The sequence below is a fragment of the Pseudophryne corroboree genome, chromosome 3, assembly GCF_028390025.1.
Source record: "Pseudophryne corroboree isolate aPseCor3 chromosome 3, aPseCor3.hap2, whole genome shotgun sequence".
In the NCBI taxonomy this organism is placed as follows: Eukaryota; Metazoa; Chordata; class Amphibia; order Anura; family Myobatrachidae; genus Pseudophryne; species Pseudophryne corroboree.
Genome location: NC_086446.1, coordinates 101574840 through 101596763, shown reverse-complemented (window position 1 = coordinate 101596763; position 21924 = coordinate 101574840). Strand labels below are relative to the sequence as shown.

At 47.7% G+C, this 21924-nt stretch overlaps 1 protein-coding gene across 4 annotated transcripts in view; it reads right to left on the bottom strand.

Annotated features, from left to right (window-relative positions):
- The window catches only part of LOC135054886 (zinc finger protein 1 homolog), a 79593-nt gene that overhangs the window by 13371 nt on the left and 44298 nt on the right, over positions 1-21924 (bottom strand). For all 4 annotated transcript variants that reach the window (XM_063958331.1, XM_063958334.1, XM_063958333.1 and 1 more), the window contains one exon: positions 11325-11430. In XM_063958331.1, coding sequence (XP_063814401.1) covers positions 11325-11430 — 106 coding nt within the window. The remainder of the gene's footprint in view (positions 1-11324; positions 11431-21924) is intronic.

The window sequence follows — 21924 nt, the reverse complement described above, 5'->3', positions numbered from 1 at the left end:
AGGGGGACCCCAGGTGAGCTGGGAGGCCGTCATGCCACGGTCTTGTCAGCAGGTTTATCCTGCTTTCTGGTTGCTGCTTGCGAGCGGCCTCTACCTCTGCCCCCGCGTGCTTGTGTACCGAAACCCCTACCTCGGGCTCGAAAGGACAGTGATCTAAATGAAGTAAACGATGGTCCCGAATAACCTCTCCTAGTTTGTGGAGCGGTTCTCGTATAAGGAGTAGGCAGAAAAGTGGACTTTCCCGCTGTAGCCTGCGAAATCCACTTGTCCAACTCTGGTCCGAACAGCATTTCACCCCCAAAGGGAATGGATTCTACCGCCTTCTTGGTGTCAGAGTCACCTTGCCATTCTCTGAGCCATAAAATCCTTCTAGCCGATATGGCCGATGCAGATATGCGCGATGCTATTCTGCTAATATCCTTAGAAGCTTGACACAAGTATAAAGCAGATTCTCGAATGTGTTCCGCCAGCTGTGTAATCTCTTCTAAGCTATTTTCCTCCTCAATAGCTTGTACAATACGGCCGGACCATGCACCCATGGCCTTGTTGACCCAAGCACAGACGATCGCAGGTCTCTGCGCTGCACCCGCTGCTACAAACATTGATTTTAACGCCGTTTCAACTTTTCGGTCGGACGCATCTTTTAAAGTAGTTACGTTAGGAATTGGCAAGATTGTCTTCTTTGACAATCTTCCTAATGAAGCATCCACTACCGGTGGAGACTCCCACTTGTCCATTACACCCTTAGGTAGGGGGTAAGTTACCTGAAAAAGTTTCGGAAATTGAAAACGTTTGTCAGGTTGTTTCCAAGCCTCCTCCATTTGAGATTGGAGGGATTTAGGAATGGGGAACGCTGCTGAACGCGGTTTCTGGGATTCGAACAAATCGAAATCTTCCGGTTCCCTGACTTCCGCTTCCTTAAAGCTTAGGATGTCCTTTACTGCGTCAATTAAGGAATCCAGACCCGAGATCGCCGAGTCTTCTTCAGGAAAATCGGCGTCTAGGTTAGGTTCAATTAACTCACCTTCTTCCGTATCCAGAAGAAAACCCTCTTCCTCCTCAGATTCTGGTATAATAGGAAGAGTTCTTTTAACAGCCTTGCGCACAGTCGTCTCAGTGTGTGCGGGCGGCGTTAATTTGATGAGAAATTTCTCCATTGTCTTTGAGAATCCCGCAGCCCATTCCGATTGCTGTTTGCGGGATTCTGCCATTTCCTTGGAGATCCTATTAGCAAGGTTGTCTTCCCAAGCCTTAGTCAGAGCACTGCTCCCAGGTGGAGCGTCCTTGTCTAAGCAGGAATCGCACACCCCGGAGCTGCCAACCCGTGTGCTCTTCTTGTTACATTTCGTACAAACATAGCAGGTCTTTGAGGTCTTGGTAGCCTTAGACATGTTGTTTTTGTTTTTAAAACCCCTTATCAGGGTATTACGCAGCGCTTTCACCCTTTAAACTAGGAAGAGAAAGACTGGGAGATGACGGAAGCGAAGGTATTGGATCCGGCTGGAATTACCTGTCCCCTTTTTCTCTATAAAAGGAAAAGGCAAAAAATAAATAAAAAATTAAAACACCAGCCGACTCGCAACCCTCACACCCCAACTGTAAATCAGCTACGATGTTAGAGTTGGCTTGCTTCCGTGTATTTTCTCCGGGATCTTTGAAACAGACGTCCCTTGAAAATATAATTTGTAAAGTTTGATTACTTTTCAGGAGATCCTCATATTGTATATATACATTTCACCAGCAGAGGGAGCTGTTGCCTAACTCTCTCTGTACTATCTTAATGCATGCACTATTCAAGCCGTGCAACAGGGGGAGTTGTTTCCTTATCCTTAAACTTTCCCCTATGTACACTACTGGAGGGGGAGGACCCATCCCTCACCTCAGCCTGGCGCCAAAGTGAAGAAACATGGCCCCCACAATGTAAGTTCATATTAAAAAAAAAAGTTATTCTGCTGCACTGTAATGAACATTTAAGTGCTTTATGTTTACCCATTGTGGCCGCTCTACAGCGCTCTCCTGACCCGCCGGCTGGCGCACGCGACGGGTCCGTCTCCCGTAGCGGCGCCTGTGCTCCGCTCCGGCCGTGGGTCTCTGTAGTATGCAGCGCGCCCTGTAGCCGCCGGCTGGCACGCGCGACGGGTCCGTCTCCCATAGCGGCGCCTGTGCTCCGCTCCGGCCGTGGGTCTTTGTACTGTGTAGTGGCGCTTCCTCCCCCTTGCCGTCCCCCCCGTTTACAGGGAAGACAGGCTGAGTCTCGCGCCGCACTAAGGGTCCCACGCGCCGGCCACTGTCGCCTGCCTTTCCCTGTGTATTTTTTATAAAGGGGATTGTATTATAACAAGCTATACTAGAGAGAGAGAAAAAAAAAAAAAAAAAAAACTTTTAGTACTGGAAGACCCTAGCCTAAGCTTGAACCACTACTCACTATTAGTTGTTCTTTGAGGATCTCCTGTGGAGAGATGCAGGTCCCTTCAATTTTATTAGGGTTACGCAGCCCCTTTTAGATTTCTTTGTCAGGAGCTCAAGTGCTCCACCGTTGTGCCTCCAGCACAATTTTTCAAACTGAGGGAGGAGGGATGTGAAGGGGGAGGAGCCGGCTGTGCAGACAATGCTAATTTAAGATTAAGATTGTGCCACACCTCCGGTTCAAGGCTTCACACCCTTACTGTATAGGACTCCAGTGTCCCCTAGTGGATGAAAGAGAAACTTAGCAAACGTGTTCGATCCTGAACAAGTAGCTGCTCGGCAGAGCTGTAAAGCCGAGACACCCCGGACAGCCGCCCAGGAAGAACCCACTGACCTAGTAGAGTGGGCCTGTTCTTTAGGAACCGGCAATCCTGCCGATGAATAAGCCTGCTGGATAGTAAGCCTGATAAAGCGAGCAATAGACTGCTTTCAAGCAGGACACCCAATTTTCTTGAGATCATAGAGAACAAACAGCGAGTCAGATTTTCTGTGACGAGCTGTCCTCTTCACGTAGATCCTCAAAGCCCTCACAACATCCAGGGGCTTTGAGGTACCAGAGGTGTCAGTAAGGCCCGGAACCACAATAGGTTGGTTGATATGAAACGCAGACACCACCTTAGGAAGAAATTGCTGACAAGTTCTGAGTTCAGCTCTATCCTCATGAAAAAACAAATAGGGGCTTTTGTGAGACAACGCCCCCAGTTCCGAGGGGGGCGGCTGGATGTGCAGAACACCCTTCAAGAATGTCTGAACCTCAGGGAGGGAAGACAGTTGTTTCAGGAAGAAAATGGAGAAGGACAAAATCTGGACTTTTAAGGAGCTCTAACGTAGGCCCACATCCACACCTGACTGTAGAAAAAGGAGAAAACGTTCCAGTTGAAATTCCACTGCAGGAAATTTCCTGTTTTCACACCACGAGACATATTTTTTCCAAATACGGTGGTAATGTTTAGACGTTACCCCTTTCCTAGCATGGATCAGGGTTGGAATAACCTTGTTCGGCATGCCTTTCTGGGCTAAAATCTGACATTCAACTTCCATGCTGTTAAACGTAGCCGCGGTAAGTCTTTGTAGATGAACGACCCCTGTTACAGACGATCCTCTCGCAGGGGTAGAGGCAACGGGTCCTCTAGGAGCAATTCCAGTCGATCTGCGTACCAGGCCCTTCTCGGCCAATTTGGAGCAATGAGTAGTGCTCGAACCTTTTCCCTTTTTATTCTCTTGAGAATTTTTGGGATTAGTGGAAGAGGTGGAAATATGTAAACCATCTGGTAAACCCATGGAGTCACCAGTGTCCACCGCCACTGCTTGTGGGTCCCTCGACCAGGAACAATAGCGCTTTAGCTTCTTCTTGAGACGAGAGGCCATCATGTCTATCTGTGGAATTACCCACCGCCTTGTTAAGGACTCGAACAGCTGCGAGTAAAGGCCCCACTCGCCTGGATGAAGGTGGTGTCTGCTGAGGAAGTCCACTTCGCAGATCTACTGGAATGAAGATTGCAGACAGCGCCACCGCGTGTCTTTCTGCCCAGAGGAGAATTTTTGTTACCACTGACATTGCAGCTCTGATCTTCGTTCCGCCCTGTCAGTTTATGTACGTTACGGCCGTCACATTGTCCGACTGAACCTGAATGGCGTGATCTTGAAGAAGATGCGATGCCTGTAGAAGGGCGTTGGATATGGCCCTTAGTTCCAGAATGTTGATCGGGAGAATGGATTCCTGACTTGACCATTTACCTTAGAACTGTTCCCCCTGAGTGACTGCTCCCCAACCTCTGAATCCAATTTTGAATCCCGAACAGTCGACCCTCGGTCAGGTGAGAAGTCTGGAGCCACCATAGAAGAGAAATCCTGGCTTTTGACGACAGACGTATCTTCTGGTGCATGTGAAGATGTGATCCGGACCATTTGTCCAACAGATCCAGCTGTAATGGCCTGGCATGAAACCTTCCGTACTGCAGAGCCTCGTAAGAGGTGTCAAAGTCGAAAAATATCCTGATGCATATGCCTTGTACTAACCCCTAATGCACACGCTCTACCGTGCGTGCACATATCCGCAATTTGCGTAAGATCGCTCCGGCGATCACGCGCGTGGTATGCGCATTTACGGTAGAGTTTGTAAGCGTCTAGCGTGTGACTCGATCGTAGCATATTTAACCCATATAGTGTGTTTTGTAGTAAATATTCCCCTAGACAATGTCAGCAAGTATGGTTAGTTTAAACGGTTCCTGGACAGAGAGATTCTCCTTTGCATGATAGGAAGGGTCAGATAAAGGTTGAAAGGTGGTGTCTAGTATCCAGCTGTAGGATATTTTAAGGGTAACATTTCGGTGTTGGTTAGGAAAGGATCGCTCGCTCCTGCGTATAGTTATGTGCAAAAGTAGTTTATGAACATATATTGTATTTGCTGTAAATTACACATGCGGCGGGAATCCTGAGGATACCTCCCACCAGAGCAGTTGGAGAAAGACACAGCCCACCTGTTCAAATCCACCTATGACCTTTGCTATAATGTGGAGACACATTCCTGTGTCCAATGAACAATGAGATTATAGGGACCATTGTATTGTGAATGTATGTTGTGTATATACAGACCACCATTGCCTGGCCAGACTCTCACTCTCTCTGAAGGCTTTCTCTCTGAATGCTGAGGGCTGGATCCAGGACGCGCTTGCGAATCATCCCCACGTATGTATATTTCTCTGTAGCCATTTTGTTATCCATTTTGTTCGCCATTTGTTCTCATTCTGTTCGCTCTTGTTTGCGATTGTTCGCTATTGTGCATGTATATTCTGTTATTCTGTTTAGATTTCCCTGTTAGTTTGTAGTGTATAACTTGTATTGTGTTTTCCTTTTTCTCTAAACCATCCACGGCGGTGTTAGAGCTGCTGTGGTTTTTAAATCCAAACCAGGTCTTGTGTTTTTAGTGTTTATTGCAAAGGGCTTTTCTTAGCAACTCAATTGCTCAAATACCATACACCTTGTTCAAAAGGTTCTAATAGTTACAACATTACAGTACATGGTTATTAAGGTTTAGAGTATAAGTATATTCTCACTGTGTTTTATTAGCAAGGTTTAAAGGTTATCCACTGTGTGTGCGCCCGCTGTGTGTGATCCGTACACTCAGCGCAGCGTGTGTACGCCACGTGCGGGACTCTGTACGCAAATAGCGTACAAAGTGCGTAGCACGTGCACGTGGTCTAATGGCCATAACGGCTCCACGGTATTAGTATATAGCTTCATGTTTAAAGGTAATAATTGACATTATCAGAGGCTACCATTTTTCCCCAGAAAGCGAGTGCACAGATGCACCGATATCCGGGTTGGTTTTAGGACATCCCGCACCATTGACTGTATTACCAATGCCTTTTCCAATGGAAGGAACACCCTTTGTTCCTCTGTATCCAGGATCATTCCTAGGAATGGAAGCCTCCGTATATAGATTCCAGGTGGGTTTTTGGCAGGTTCAGAATTCACCCGTGATCCTAGAGAAGGCTGGTTGAGAGGGCAATGCTGTCCAACAACCTCTCCCTGGAAGGCGCTTTTATCAGCAGGTTGTCCAGGTATGGTATGACGTTTGCGGAGGAGAAACATCATCTCTGCTATCACCTTAGTGAAAACTCTCTGTGCCGTGGAGAGGCCAAATGGCAGGGCCTGAAACTGGAAGTGACAGTCCTGCAGTGCAAACCTTAGATACGCCTGATGAGGCGGCCAAATCGGAATGTGAAGGTACACATCCTTAATGTCGAGGAATTCCCCCTCCTCCAGACCTGAGATCACCGCTCTCAGAGACTCCATCTTGAACTTGAACACCCGTAAGTACAGGTTCAGTGACTTGAGGTTTAAAATGGGCCTTACCGAACCGTCCGGTTTCGGTACCACAAACAGGTTGGAATAAAAACCTTTATTTTGCAGGTGAAAAGGAACTGGAACAATGACCTAAGTCAGTACCAGTTTTTGAATTGCTACTTGTAAGGTCGAACTGGCTTCTGGAGAAGCTGGTAAGCCGGATTAGAAGAATCTGGGAGGTGGGAGTTCCTGAAACTCCAGTCTGTATCCCTGTGCTATAAGATCTGTGACCCAGGGATCCTGGCATGACGTTGCCCAAATGTGACTGAAACAACGTAACCGGGCTCCCACCTGCCTGTCTTCCAGGCAGTGTGTTCCACCGTCATGCTGAAGGCTTTGAGGAAGCAGACCCTGAGGCCTTTCCTGAGAACCTGCAGCTGTGGGTTTTCTGGGCTTACTTCTATTCCCTTTGAAGGCTGTAAAAGAACCCTTGGATTTGCCCTTGAATTTAGCCGTCTGAAAGGATTGCAGCGTTGGAGCAGAGTAGGCTTTCCTAGCCGTGGTAGCTACGGAAAGAAGGTATGCAGACTCACCCGCCGTAGCCTTGGATATTGGCTTATCCAGTTCATCCCTGAACAGGACCACTCCTGTGAAAGGCAGATTTCCCACTCCTTTCATGGAGTCCGCATCCACAGTCCACTGGCGTAGCCACACTCCCCTGCGTGCTGACACTGCCATGGCAGTGGTGTGTGCGTCGAGCATCGAGCACACCAAAGTCCTGGATATGCTGTAGGAGTAAAATAATATTGTCCCTGGTTAAGGAATCTAAACCATCAATTAGGTTACCTGACCATTTAGCGATGGCCCTAGTGATCCATGCACAAGCAATAGTGGGTCTCTGGGGCACCCCCGCTGCCGTGTATAAAGATTTGAGAGTAGTCTCAATCTTGCGGTCAGCCGCGTCTTTTAAGGACGCAGCCCCAGGAACCGGTAAGACTATCTTACGCGACAACCTGGACACCGATGCGTCCACAATCGGCGGGTTCTCCCATTTCTTCCTATCATCTAATGAAAAGGAAGAAATCAACCTTTTAGGGATCTGAAATTTGTTGTCAGGGTTTACCCAAGCCACTTCAAAGAGGGCATTAAATTCCTTTGAAGCGGGAAAAGTAGCTGAGGATTTCTTTTTAGTGTTAAAATAAGATTCCCCCTCTGTCCTGTGAGGAATGTGCAGGTCAGTTTTGATAGCCTCAATGAGGGCCTGAATCCCCTGTGACAGGACAGCATCACCCCACTCGCATCCACTTCACCCTCCTCTGGATCTGATGTATCAGGATCAGTATCATCCTGCATGATTTGAGCCAGAGTACGCTTTTGTGGGCAAATGGCGAGGGCTTGAGACGCAGGCATGTGAGCTGAATCTTTATTTATCAGGTCATCAATAGACTGCCGTAAGAATTGCGTCTCCTTCTCATTATGAGACAGTGGAAATATTAGAAATCATCCCTTTTATGGAAGCTAACCATGGGGGTTCAGCCCCAGTGGACTGGGAGTGAGCACTATCCTGGGTACAGGGTAGTGAGTCCCCAGGGGATGACAGACATTCCGCTGTACAAGAAACACAGTCCCTGGACATGATTCTGAAGGGACACCCACACACACACACACACACACACAGACACCAGGTGAAAACACAGTATATGTAGGCAGGGGGTCTTCATAGAGACACAGAAGTCAGAGCCAGCCACACAGCGCCCCTTTAGCAAAAGTGAAACTTAGCTGGGTCGCAAGAACTAACACCTCAGTAGTGCTTATAATCTTAACACTGCTCTCCCCCATCACTAAGACCCCTGGTACCGCTGAGGAGACTTGGGAGTCCTTGTGGAAGAGCTGCGCTTCCCTGTGAATGCTGCCTGTATGAGCTGCAGAGGGAAAATGGCGCCGGAGAGCTGTAAGATCCGCTGAGTGAAGATCCTTGCTTCCTGAAAAGACCGCCTTGTAGTGCAGGGAAACGAGTCGAAGATACGAGGGTCTGACAACCTCCTGCACTTCACAACCACCCGCTTCTAACCTGCAATCATCAGTTTCAAATTGGAACGGACATTGGAGACCCTGTCACAACCGCAGTGAATCCACACCAGCTCCAGCAGCAGCTCCCAGGCATTTGCAGCCCGATCCCAGTGGTCTGACAACACAGAGTGCACCTGCCTTGTCCAATTGTGTGTGCACATTGATGCGGTCTCCGGCACTGCTGGCCCACAGACAACATACAGCTGTGAGCCCCCTGGGACGCTCCTTGGTGACATACGACTCACACACATATTGGAGTCACTGACATCTGGCCGGTAAGCCGCGGTATTGCCTTTTGCCGTGTGCGGATCGCGGTATCAGTTGGACATCACTAACTGCAGCACCGATCTCACGGCTGTCCACAACCCTGTTTATTTCGAAGCTCTCTCCACATCCAGCGGATCCCAGTGACCACGCTAATTCATTACAGGACATCATCCATCTATCCCAGGGACATCCACACATTTGGTGACCAGCACATAGCGTGCCAGAGCATAGTGGGCACTCTGGGGCAGATGTATTAACCTGGAGAAGGCATAAGGAAGTGATAAACCAGTGATATGTGCAAGGTGATAAAGACACCAGCCAATCCGCTCCAATATGTAAATTAACAGTTAGGATCTGATTGGCTGCTGCCTTTATCACCTTGCACATATCACTGGTTTATCACTTCCTTATGCCTTCTCCAGGTTAATACATCTGCCCCTCTATATCATCCGTTACCAACTTACAGTTATGATCCATTAACGCTGGGACAGGACACACGAATTACTGACAGCTCTTGCTGTTTGGACATCACCTAGCTGGTAATATAGTATCATCAACAATATAGTTGTGGCCGGTGTGGGTATCAATGGTGGCTCAGCGCGCCCCTCACAGCGGGACACACTGCAGTGTGCGCCTTCTGAGCACCCTGGAGCGCAGCCTGTACTCAGAGCTCTGCTCCCACCCTTGTGCCGCCATTCCTGCCGGCGACCCGCTAACCGGGACGCCGGCGCTGTACTCACCACTCTTTGTCTTCAGACTCTGTTAGGGGGTGGCGGCGTGCTGCGGGAGGGTACGCTGCGCCATGGTGTCACTGGCAAATGGCTCCCTCAGGAGCTCAGTGTCCTGTCAGCAGAGAAACTGGACCATTAACTCTAAGGAAGTTGGGCCGTTCTCCCCCCTAAGTCCCACGAAGCAGTCAGACTGCTGCCAAAACAGACCTGACTGAAAAAAAAAAACATTTAAAATAAAGGTGGAAAACTCTTCAGGAGCTCTCTAAAGCATGACCGGCTCCTCCGGGCACATTTTCTAAACTGAGACTGGTAGGAGGGGCATAGAGGGTGGAACCAGCACACACTACTGATTTCTTAAAGTGCCCACAGCTCCTGGTGGACCCGTCTATACCCCATGGTACTAATGTGGACCCAAGTATCCTCTAGGAAGTAAGTGAAATAAAATCTGAAAAGATTGAGGACCACCCTTCTCATCCCTAGCAAACTACCTTTTGTCATGCTTTCACATCTTCTCCCCCAACCAGCTAAAATCTACAGACTCTTTCTGCTTGATCAGTGCAGCAGGGCCCCATACTTACTGATGACAGGACAGAAACTGAGCCTGCTGCACTGATTTAGCTGTAGGAGTCCCAAGAGTGATGTAGCAACACCCCTTCCACCTGAAGATGATGGAAACGCCACCTTGGTGGGAGTTCTGTCAGACCGCATCCCACGTTGTGACATGGATTGGTTGTCCTCAGGATGTATATAATGTATATATTTTTATGATCTGCTTGGCGTAACCCTATATATTTCACACATTTTAATATAGGGATACCAAACTAGTGTACATTATGTAAGTCAAGGCATTGTTATACAGCCTAGAACTTTTATTTTTTTATATTTGTTTTCAACCAGGAACCTGTTCTCAGGTCTCCCTTATTATAGGATGTCAGCCACCGTTATCTGCAGGATGCACTGTATCTATCAGTGCCGACAGGCAGGGAAGATTTGTGACCGTTTCCCAGCACTGATGACATCACTGGATTCCTGTGCTGAGTGGGGAGGTCCAGGTTTCCTCATCGGGCTGCCCAGACATAGAGGTAAGGCCAGGGTTATTATTGATGATTACTGGCCACTTCACTGGAATTCAAGGCCTCGTCTACATTTTGGTGGTCATTCCGAGTTGTTCGCTCGCTAGCTGCTTTTAGCAGCATTGCACACGCTAGGCCGCCGCCCTCTGGGAGTGTATCTTAGCTTAGCAGAATAGCGAACGAAAAATTAGCAGAACTGCTACTAAATATTTTCTTGCAGTTTCTGAGTAGCTCCAGACCCACTCCTAGATTGCGATCACCTCAGTCCGTTTAGTTCCTGGTTTGACGTCACAAACACGCCCTGCGTTCGGCCATCCACTCCCCCGTTTCTCCAGACACTCCTGCGTTTTTCCCTGACACGCCTGTGTTTTTTAGCACACTCCCGGAAAACGCTCAGTTACCACCCAGAAACGCCCCTTTCCTGTCAATCATTCACCAATCAGCAGTGCGACTGAAAAGCGCCGCACGAACACCAGCAAATCTACTAAGTTTTGTGTTAAATAACTTAGCGCATGCGCTCTGCGTACCATGCGCATTTAGCATCAAATCGTAGCATAGCGAAAATCGGCAACGAGCAAACAACTCGGAATGACCACCTTTGTTCCCAATTCTGGGGTTCCGTACCACGAAAACACATATCCAGTTTAATCTATTTCTCTCTACATCTACTGTAAGCTTGCGAGCAGGGCCCTCTTACCTCTATGTCTGTATGTTATTACCCAGTCTTGTTCCTAACTGCGAAGTGCATATTGGCGCTATATAAGTAACTGGTAATAATTCCTAGGACTTTCTCAATTATATAGGGGCTGAGAAAATCATTTGACGAGAACTTCCATCATTATGTGATATCAAGCCACATAAAAAGGTATGTATTGAAAGATAAAGGATTACTAAAACAGTAACTATGCACAGATTTAGAATGACTCACCTTGGTTGATGTCTACAGGGACTTCTTCTTCCTTAATTTTCACACTAATCTCTGCTTCCTCGACTTCAGATTTAATATGAATATTCAGACCTTCGGTGCTATCATCCTATACAACATACAAAACAAAGATGTATACATCCCAGTAAAGAAGGACCAAAAAAAAAAAAAGTTTGCTCACATGATGTTAAGTAATGATTTGAGTTCCATCATTTAAAAACCAAAAACAAATATTGTACTGTATCGACAGAGATGTAATCTCAGACGATATTCATCATGAAGCTGGACAAGGGTGTTAAGTGTTATATGAGAAAAAGTGGAGAATGGAAGTTTGTGAAGTAAAGAAGATTTATGCATTTATCATTAAATCTTTTTCTCCTGAGCAAAATATAACGCTTCATACTTCTGACAGCATAACCCCCTCCCCACTCGTAGGCTGGGTACACATTAGACAATATGTTGTCCGATAAATCGTTCCGACATGAATCGGAACAATATTTCGGCCATATCATCTAGTGTGTAAGCTCAATCGTGCGCTCCCACGGGGCATTTGCAGGGTCATCACATCGGGTTAACTGAACGCCCAATGGGACGATGGCATGCACTAGAAAGCGGCCATGAACGATATACCGCACAATATATCATTCAGTGTGTATGATATATGATTTTGGGTGTGGTTCAAAAGGTCGACAGTGTATAGGCCGACCCTAAAAGGTTGACATGCATAAAGCGGACGTGAAAAAAGGTTGACACAAGCAAAAGCTTGACACTTTTCTTTTTTTACCTTTTTGGGAAGTCAATCTGTAGGTTTGAACATGTGACCCCCCAATTAGTGTACCACTTGTTTCAATGTGTACCTGGCCTAAGACAGGGCCATTTTGGTCTGTTTCTCCTTCGTCTTAAAAGAAATGGCTGGCTGATAAATCCCAATTGCAGGATACAGACATGACTGTGTCATCTAAGAGCCTTATATAGGACGTGCCAATAATGTACTTCTTCCTAAGCTCACTCCTGCAACCTGTCCATCAATGCATAATGGGGCAGATGTATTATCATTTACTGTACATTCCTTACTGCCGCTGTGCCTTTTCTCCTGTTTTTCGCCGGTATCTGCAGGCACGTATCACCGGAATGTATGATCCCCTGGACTGCCCTCTTAGCGGTGCGCTATCTGGGTCTCTCTGCGATGCGCTGTTTTGCCTTTCAGCGCCGTTCATAGTTGTGTGCGCTTGCGCCGTCACCCCAGCTCCTAGTGAGCCCTGTTGAGTGAGCCGGCAGTGCCGTGCATTGAGGAAACGCGGGGAAACGTGTGGGGGTGATGACAGACGTCGCTGTGGAGATGTGTGTGGCGGCAAAAAAATAAGAATTTACTTACCGATAATTCTATTTCTCGTAGTCCGTAGTGGATGCTGGGGACTCCGTAAGGACCATGGGGAATAGCGGCTCCGCAGGAGACTGGGCACAAAAGTAAAGCTTTAGAACTACCTGGTGTGCACTGGCTCCTCCCCCTATGACCCTCCTCCAAGCCTCAGTTAGGATACTGTGCCCGGACGAGCGTACACAATAAGGAAGGATTTTGAATCCCGGGTAAGACTCATACCAGCCACACCAATCACACCATATAACTTGTGATCTAAACCCAGTTAACAGCATGATAACAGAGGAGCCTCTAGAAAAGATGGCTCACTACAGCAATAACCCGATTTTTTGGTAACAATAACTATGTACCAGTATTGCAGACAATCCGCACTTGGGATGGGCGCCCAGCATCCACTACGGACTACGAGAAATAGAATTATCGGTAAGTAAATTCTTATTTTCTCTAACGTCCTAAGTGGATGCTGGGGACTCCGTAAGGACCATGGGGATTATACCAAAGCTCCCAAACGGGCGGGAGAGTGCGGATGACTCTGCAGCACCAAATGAGAGAACTCCAGGTCCTCCTCAGCCAGGGTATCAAATTTGTAGAATTTTACAAACGTATTTGCTCCTGACCAAGTAGCTGCTCGGCAAAGTTGTAAAGCCGAGACCCCTCGGGCAGCCGCCCAAGATGAGCCCACCTTCCTTGTGGAATGGGCTTTTACAGATTTTGGCTGTGGCAGGCCTGCCACAGAATGTGCAAGCTGAATTGTACTACAAATCCAATGAGCAATGGTCTGCTTAGAAGCAGGAGCACCCAGCTTGTTGGGTGCATACAGAATAAACAACGAGTCAGATTTTCTGACTCCAGCCGTCCTGGAAACCTATATTTCCAGGGCTCTGACAACGTCTAGCAACTTGGAGTCCTCCAAGTCCCTAGTAGCCGCAGGCACCACAATAGGTTGGATTCAGGTGAAACGCTGAAAACCACCTTAGGGAGAAACTGAGGACAAGTCCTCAATTCCGCGCTGTCCGAATGGAAAATCAGATGAGGGCTTTTACAGGATAAAGCCGCCAATTCTGACACGCACCTGGCCCAGGCCAGGGCCAACAGCATGACCACTTTCCATGTGAGATATTTTAACTCCACATATTTAAGTGGTTCAAACCAATGTGACTTTTGGAACCCAAAAACTACATTTAGATCCCAAGGTGCCACTGGAGGCACAAAAGGAGGCTGTATATACAGTACCCCTTTCACAAACGTCTGAACTTCAGGGACTGAAGCTAGTTCTTTTTGGAAGAAAATTGACAGGGCCGAAATTTGAACCTTAATGGACCCCCATTTCAGGCCCATAGACACTCCTGTTTGCAGGAAATGTAGGAATCGACCTAGTTGAAAATTCCTCCGTCGGGGCCTTACTGGCCTCGCACCACGCAACATATTTTCGCCAAATGCGGTGATAATGTTTTGCGGTTATATCTTTCCTGGCTTTGATCAGGATAGGAATGACTTCATTCGGAATGCCTTTCTCCTTCAGGATCCAGCGTTCAACCGCCATGCCGTCAAACGCAGCCGCGGTAAGTCTTGGAACAGACAGGGTCCTTGCTGGAGCAGGTCCCTTCTTAGAGGTAGAGGCCACGGATCCTCCGTGAGCATCTCTTGAAGTTCCGGTTACCAAGTCCTTCTTGGCCAATCCGGAGCCACGAATATAGTGCTTACTCCTCTCCATCTTATAATTCTCAGTACCTTGGGTATGAGAGGCAGAGGAGGTAACACATACACTGACTGGTACACCCACTGTGTTACCAGAGCGTCTACAGCTATTGCCTGAGGGTCCCTTGACCTGGCGCAATACTTGTCGAGTTTTATAAACATGTGGAAGACTTCTGGGTGAAGTCCCCACTCTCCCGGGTGGAGGTCGTGTCTGCTGAGGAAGTCTGCTTCCCAGTTGTCCACTCCCGGAATGAATACTGCTGACAGTGCTATCACATGATTTTCCGCCCAGCGAAGAATCCTTGCAGCTTCTGCCATTGCCCTCCTGCTACTTGTGTCACCCTGTCTGTTTACGTGGGTGACTGCCGTGATGTTGTCCGAATGGATCAACTCCGGGTGACCTTGAAGCAGAGGTCTTGCTGAGCTTAGAGCATTGTAAATGGCCCTTAGCTTCAGGATATTTATGTGAAGTGATGTCTCCAGGCTTGACCATAAGCTCTGGAAATTCCTTCCCTGTGTGACTGCTCCCCAGCCTCGCAGGCTGGCATCCGTGGTCACCAGGACCCAGTCCTGAATGTGCGGCCCTCTAGAAGATGAGCACTCTGCAACCACCACAGGAGAGACACCCTTGTGCTTGGTGACAGGGTTATCCGCTGATGCATCTGAAGATGCGACCCGGACCATTTGTCCAGCAGGTCCCACTGGAAAGTTCTTGCGTGGAATCTGCCGAATGGGATTGCTTTGTAGGAAGCCACCATTTTTCCCAGAACCATTTCATTGATGTACTGAGACTTGGCTCGGTTATAGGAGGTTCCCGACTAGCTCGGATAACTCCCTGACTTTCTCCTCCGGGAGAAACACCTTTTTCTGGACTGTGTCCAGGATCATCCCTAAGAACAGAAGACGAGTCGTCGGAATCAGCTACGATTTTGGAATATTGAGAATCCAATCGTGCTGCCGCAACACTACCTGAGATAGTGCTACACCGACCTCCAACTGTTCCCTGGATCTTACCCTTATCAGGGAATCGTCCAAGTAAGGGATAACTAAAATTCCCTTCCTTCGAAGGAGTATCATCATTTCGGCCATTACCTTGGTAAAGACCCGGGGTGCCGTGGACCATCCATACGGCAGCGTCTGAAACTGATAGTGACAGTTCTGTACCATAAACCTGAGGTACCCTTGGTGAGAAGGGTAAATTGGGACATGAAGGTAAGCATCCTTGATGTCCCGAGACATCATGTAGTCCCCTTCTTCCAGGTTCGCAATCACTGCTCTGAGTGACTCAATCTTGAATTTGAACCTCCGTATGTAAGTGTTCAAGATTTTAGATTTAGAATCGGTCTCACCGAACCGTCCGGCTTCGGTACCACAACAGTGTGGAATAATACCCCGTTCCCTGTTGCAGGAGGGGTACCTTGATTATCACCTGCTGGGAATACAGCTTGTGAATGGCTTCCAAAACTGCCTCCCTGTCAGAAGGAGACATCGTTAAAGCCGACTTTAGGAAACAGCGAGGGGGAGACGTCTCGAATTCCAATTTGTACCCCTGAGATATCACCTGAAGGATCCAGGGGTCTACTTGCGAGTGAGCCCACTGCGCGCTGAAATTCATTGAGACGGGCCCCCACCGTGCCTGATTCTGCTTGTAAAGCCCCAGCGTCATACTGAGAGCTTGGCAGAGGCGGGAGAGGGTTTCTGTTCCTGGGAACTGGCTGATTTCTGCAGCCTTTTTCCTCTCCCTCTGTCACGGGGCAGAAATGAGGAACCTTTTGCCCGCTTGCCCACGAAAAGACTGCGCCTGATAATACGGCGTCTTCTTATGTTGAGAGGCGACCTGGGGTACAAACGTGGATTTCCCAGCTGTTGCCGTGGCCACCAGGTCTGAAAGACCGACCCCAAATAACTCCTCCCCTTAATAAGGCAATACTTCCAAATGCCGTTTGGAATCCGCATCACCTGACCACTGTCGTGTCCATAACCCTCTACTGGCAGAAATGGACAACGCACTTAGACTTGATGCCAGTCGGCAAATATTCCGCTGTGCATCACGCATATATAGAAATGCATCTTTTAAATGCTCTATAGGCAATAATATACTGTCCCTATCTAGGGTATCAATATTTTTAGTCAGGGAATCCGACCACGCCAACCCAGCACTGCACATCCAGGCTGAGGCGATTGCTGGTCGCAGTATAACACCAGTATGTGTGTAAATACATTTTAGGATACCCTCCTGCTTTCTATCAGCAGGATCCTTAAGGGCGGCCATCTCAGGAGAGGGTAGATCCCTTGTTCTTACAAGCGTGTGAGCGCTTTATCCACCCTAGGGGGTGTTTCCCAACGCACCCTAACCTCTGGCGGGAAAGGATATAATGCCAATAACATTTTAGAAATTATCAGTTATCGGGGGAAACCCACGCATCATCACACACCTCATTTAATTTCTCAGATTCAGGAAAACTACAGGTAGTTTTTTCCTCACCGAACATAATGCCCCTTTTTGGTGGTACTCGTATTATCAGAAATGTGTAAAACATTTTTCATTGCCTCAATCATGTAACGTGTGGCCCTACAGGAAGTCACATTTGTCTCTTCACCGTCGACACTGGAGTCAGTATCCGTGTCGGCGTCTATATCTGCCATCTGAGGTAACGGGCGCTTTAGAGCCCCTGACGGCCTATGAGACGTCTGGACAGGCACAAGCTGAGTAGCCGGCTGTCTCATGTCAACCACTGTCTTTTATACAGAGCTGACACTGTTACGTAATGCCTTCCAACAGTTCATCCACTCAGGTGTCGACCCCCTAGGGGGTGACATCACTATTACAGGCAATCTGCTCCGTCTCCACATAATTTTTCTCCTCATACATGTCGACACAAACGTACCGACACACAGCACACACACAGGGAATGCTCTGATAGAGGACAGGACCCCACTAGCCCTTTGGGGAGACAGAGGGAGAGTTTGCCAGCACACACCAGAGCGCTATATATATACAGGGATAACCTTATATAAGTGTTTTTCCCCTTATAGCTGCTGTATTTTTAATACTGCGCGTAATTAGTGCCCCCCTCTCTTTTTTAACCCTTTCTGTAGTGTAGTGACTGCAGGGGAGAGCCAGGGAGCTTCCCTCCAACGGAGCTGTGAGGGAAAATGGCGCCAGTGTGCTGAGGAGATAAGGCCGCCGAGAAGGGGGCGGAGCCTATCTCCCGTTTTTCTGTGTATTTTGGCAGGGGTTAAATTCATCCATATAGCCCAGGAGCTATATGTGATGCATTTTTTTTGCCATCCAAGGTGTTTTTATTGCGTCTCAGGGCGCCCCCCCCCCAGCGCCCTGCACCCTCAGTGACCGGAGTGTGAAGTGTGCTGAGAGCAATGGCGCACAGCTGCAGTGCTGTGCGCTACCTTGTTGAAGACAGGACGTCTTCTGCCGCCGATTTTCCGGACCTCTTCTGTCTTCTGGCTCTGTAAGGGGGCCGGCGGCGCGGCTCTGGGACCTATCCATGGCTGGGCCTGTGATCGGTCCCTCTGGAGCTAATGTCCAGTAGCCTAAGAAGCCCAATCCACTCTGCACGCAGGTGAGTTCGCTTCTTCTCCCCTTAGTCCCTCGATGCAGTGAGCCTGTTGCCAGCAGGTCTCATTGAACATAAAAAAACTAAAACTAAACTTTTCACTAAGCAGCTCAGGAGAGCCACCTAGTGTGCACCCTTCTCGTTCGGGCACAAAAATCTAACTGAGGCTTGGAGGAGGGTCATAGGGGGAGGAGCCAGTGCACACCAGGTAGTTCTAAAGCTTTACTTTTGTGCCCAGTCTCCTGCGGAGCCGCTATTCCCCATGGTCCTTACGGAGTCCCCAGCATCCACTTAGGACGTTATTTTGTGAGTGATAGTCCCGTCGTTAATACATCAGGAGGGTAGCAAATAGGTATAGGCACAGTGTTCAGGACAAAGCGGGACCATTCGCTGTGTAGATTCGTTAAAGTGCTGCATCATACATTGTGATGATGCGGTACCAGCAGCAGTTAGCATGTGCTATGTGCTGAATGCACATAGCGCACCATCGTACATCTGCCCCAATATTCCTTACTGGTGGTGAGCACCTCCATAAAATGGTTTGATGAAGATCAGGCATAGAGGTAACTAAGTAATGCCTGCATGACCTAATAGTGTGCTTGGATTCCTTCTCTAATGAAAGCTAGTTGCAGAAACACAGAAATAATGTTGCATTTCACAGAACACAACTGCTCCCTACAGCAGAATAATCAATAGTAAAGGACCACTTCCTGTACATTACCAACTGATTGCCTCAATGTCTTGATCTAAAATGGTAATAAAAGAACTGCGCTGTGCCTGGGATTCCTGTGTTTTAGCTGCTCTGAAAATAATAGTAAATTGTAAATAATGAAAAGAGAGCGCTTGATACTATATATGTGCAATGTAACTGTTTGAATGAATGAAATGTAACGGTTTAAAAAGTGCAATACCTGAAAGAAGAAAAGGGGGGGTTAATGAAATGTTAAAAAGCCCTTTTGTACACTTGTTGCGGTCTCCAGGTTGCTGAAAGAAGGGGTTCCGGGTTTGCCGTATCAGGAGGGGATGGTCTTATTGTGAAAGTCCCTCACTTTCCCTATGCTACCAACCTTGTTCACGGTGTTATGGTGACGTCGGTCTTCCTCCGGCTGGTTCCACCACTCCGGCTTGCTGCTATTACTCTGACCGCTTCTCCTTAGCACCGTGCGGCGCTCTGTGACTGATTGGAGTCCCGGTCTGTGAGGCGGCTTAAGTGAGAGCTCGGCAGCGTGCTGCAATTGCAGGTTCAAATTAATCAGAGTCCTTGGAGTCCGTTAGCAGCGCTTCCTTTTTCAACATAGTAATCTAAAGCCACATTCTTTCCTTCGCATATCAAAGGTCCTCATATTGAGACTTTTGAAAAGTTGGTGGAACAGGATATACGGAAAGCAACAGGAAAAGAAAAAAGAAATTCAATCTAACAAAAGAGGAGAAACAGGCATTGGCCGAATTAAAAAAAGACGAAACAATTATTATCAAGCCTGCAGACAAGGGTGGGAGTCTGGTAATCATGAACAAAATTGATTACATTAAGGAAATCAATGATCTCCTATCAGATGAAAGTACTTACCTGAAGTTGACCACAGATCCAACAAGGGGATACCAATTGGAACTGGAGGAACTGTTAGATGAGGGATTGGAACTAGGGCCAAAATTTACTAATAATCCGAGTTTGTCCGATTTGTGTTTTTTTTTTTCTAAGTCCCAACACGGGAATTCACCAAGCACAATTCTCGGCAGTGTTTGGGCTATTCGTAATGGTTTTACTGGCAAAGTTCAGAAATACGAATGAATAGACCATCGGTCAAACGCGGCTGTTATTTCATACAACACAGGTATTTACTATTCATTTGGGTGTTAGTCTCGGAGTGCTCAAGTGCGGCTGTGTGTTTTTGCGATTCGTTAAAAAAAGCAGCAAAAAAAATAGACCTGCTTTTTCCAGGCGAGTTTGGATAATCATGCACGGATCAGTGAGATCTGTGCATGGTTATCTATGGGAAAGGGTCGTTTACTGTAAAAACTGAAAAAAAAAAAATTGCGTGGGTTCCCCCCTCCTAAGCATAACCAGCCTCGGGCTCTTTGAGCTGGTCCTGGTTGTAAAAATACAGGGAAAAAATTGACAGGTGATCCCCCATATTTAAACAACCAGCACCGGGCTCTGCGCCAGGTCCTGGTGCCAAAAATACGGGGGACAAAAAGTGCAGGGGCCCCCTGTATTTTTAACACCAGCAGCGGGCTCCACTAGTCAGAGAGATAATGCCACAGCCGGGGGACACTTTTATATAGGTCCCTGCGGCCCTGGCATTAAATCACTAGCTAGTCACACCTGGCCGTGGTACCTTGGAGGAGTGGGGACCCCCTAAATCAAGGGGTCCCCCCCTCCAGCCACCCAAGGGCCAGGGGTGAAGCCCGAGGCTGTCCCCCCCATCCAAGGGCGGTGGATGGGGGGCTGATAGCCTTTTTTACAAAATTTGAATATTGTTTTTAGTAGCAGTACTACAAGTCCCAGCAAGCCTCCCCCGCAAGCTGGTACTTGGAGAACCACAAGTACCAGCATGCGGGGGGGGGGGGGGGGGCCCGCTGGTACCTACAGTACTACTACAAAAAAAATACCCAACAAAAAACAGAACACACACACCGTGACAGTAAAACTTTATTACATACATGCACACCTACATACACACATACTTACCTATGTTCACACGAGGCTCGGTCCACTATTCCATGTAGAATCCACGGGGTACCTGTGAATAAAATTATACTCACACAATCCAGTGTAGCTCTGTCCTCTTTGTAATCCACGTACTTGGCAAAAAAACAAACCGGAAAACCCGAACCACGCACTGAAAGGGGTCCCATGTTTACACATGGGACCCCTTTCCCCGACTGGCGGGACGCCCCGTGACTCCTGTCAAAGAGGCTCCCTTCAGCCAATCAGGGAGCGCCACGTCATGGCACTCTCCTGATTGGCTGTGCGCTCCTGAGCGGTCAGTCAGGCTGCGCACTGAAGATACAATGTAGCGCATAGGTGCTCTATTGTATCCAATGGTGGGAACTTTGCGATCAGCGGTTGTCCCCAGGCTGTGGCATTATCTCTCTGACTAGTGGAGCCCGGTGCTGGTGTTAAAAATACAGGGGACCCCTACGCTTTTTGTCCCCCGTATTTTTGGCACCAGGACCAGAGCCCGGTGCTGGATGTTTAAATATGGGGGAACCCCTGTCAATTTCCCCCCCGTATTTTTACAACCAGGACCGGCTCAAAGAGCCCGAGGCTGGTTGTGCTTAGGAGGGGGGACCCCACGCAATTTTTTTCTGTTTTTTAACGCTTTAAACACTGTTTTTAAAGGTACACAATGTGTTTTGTCAGGTAGTGTTTTACTCATCACTCCCGTAAAACACTGCCTGACATTACGAATCACATCGACATCGGAAAAGACGAATGAGGAAAACTCGGCAGCTTAGTAAATGACCGTATCAGGATTAAAAAAGTTGCAGTAAAATGCACCAGATACCATTCAAGATCAAACACCCTTAAAAACGGCTAAAACACGAATATTAGTAAATATACCCCTAGGAATTCTTACAAGGAGTATGATTTTTTTTTTATATATCCAGTATCCCAAAATGTCAACCTTTTACTGCTTACCAAAAATCCATAAAAATCCGACCAATCCCCCTGGAAGACCAATCGTCTCAGGGATAGGATCCTTGACGTCGAATCGGTCTAAATATATGGATTTCTTCCTTCAAGAATTAGTTTATAATCAACAAAGTTACCTAAAAGATTCCATGCAAGTCCTCCAGCTCCTACAAAGCATTGAATGGAAAGAAAGTTACATAATATGCACAAGTCATGTCAAATCACTGTACACCTGCATTCCACAAATGACATGGGACATGAGGCAACTCAGCATTTTCTGTCAATATCAACGAGTTTACCCAATGCACAGATTAA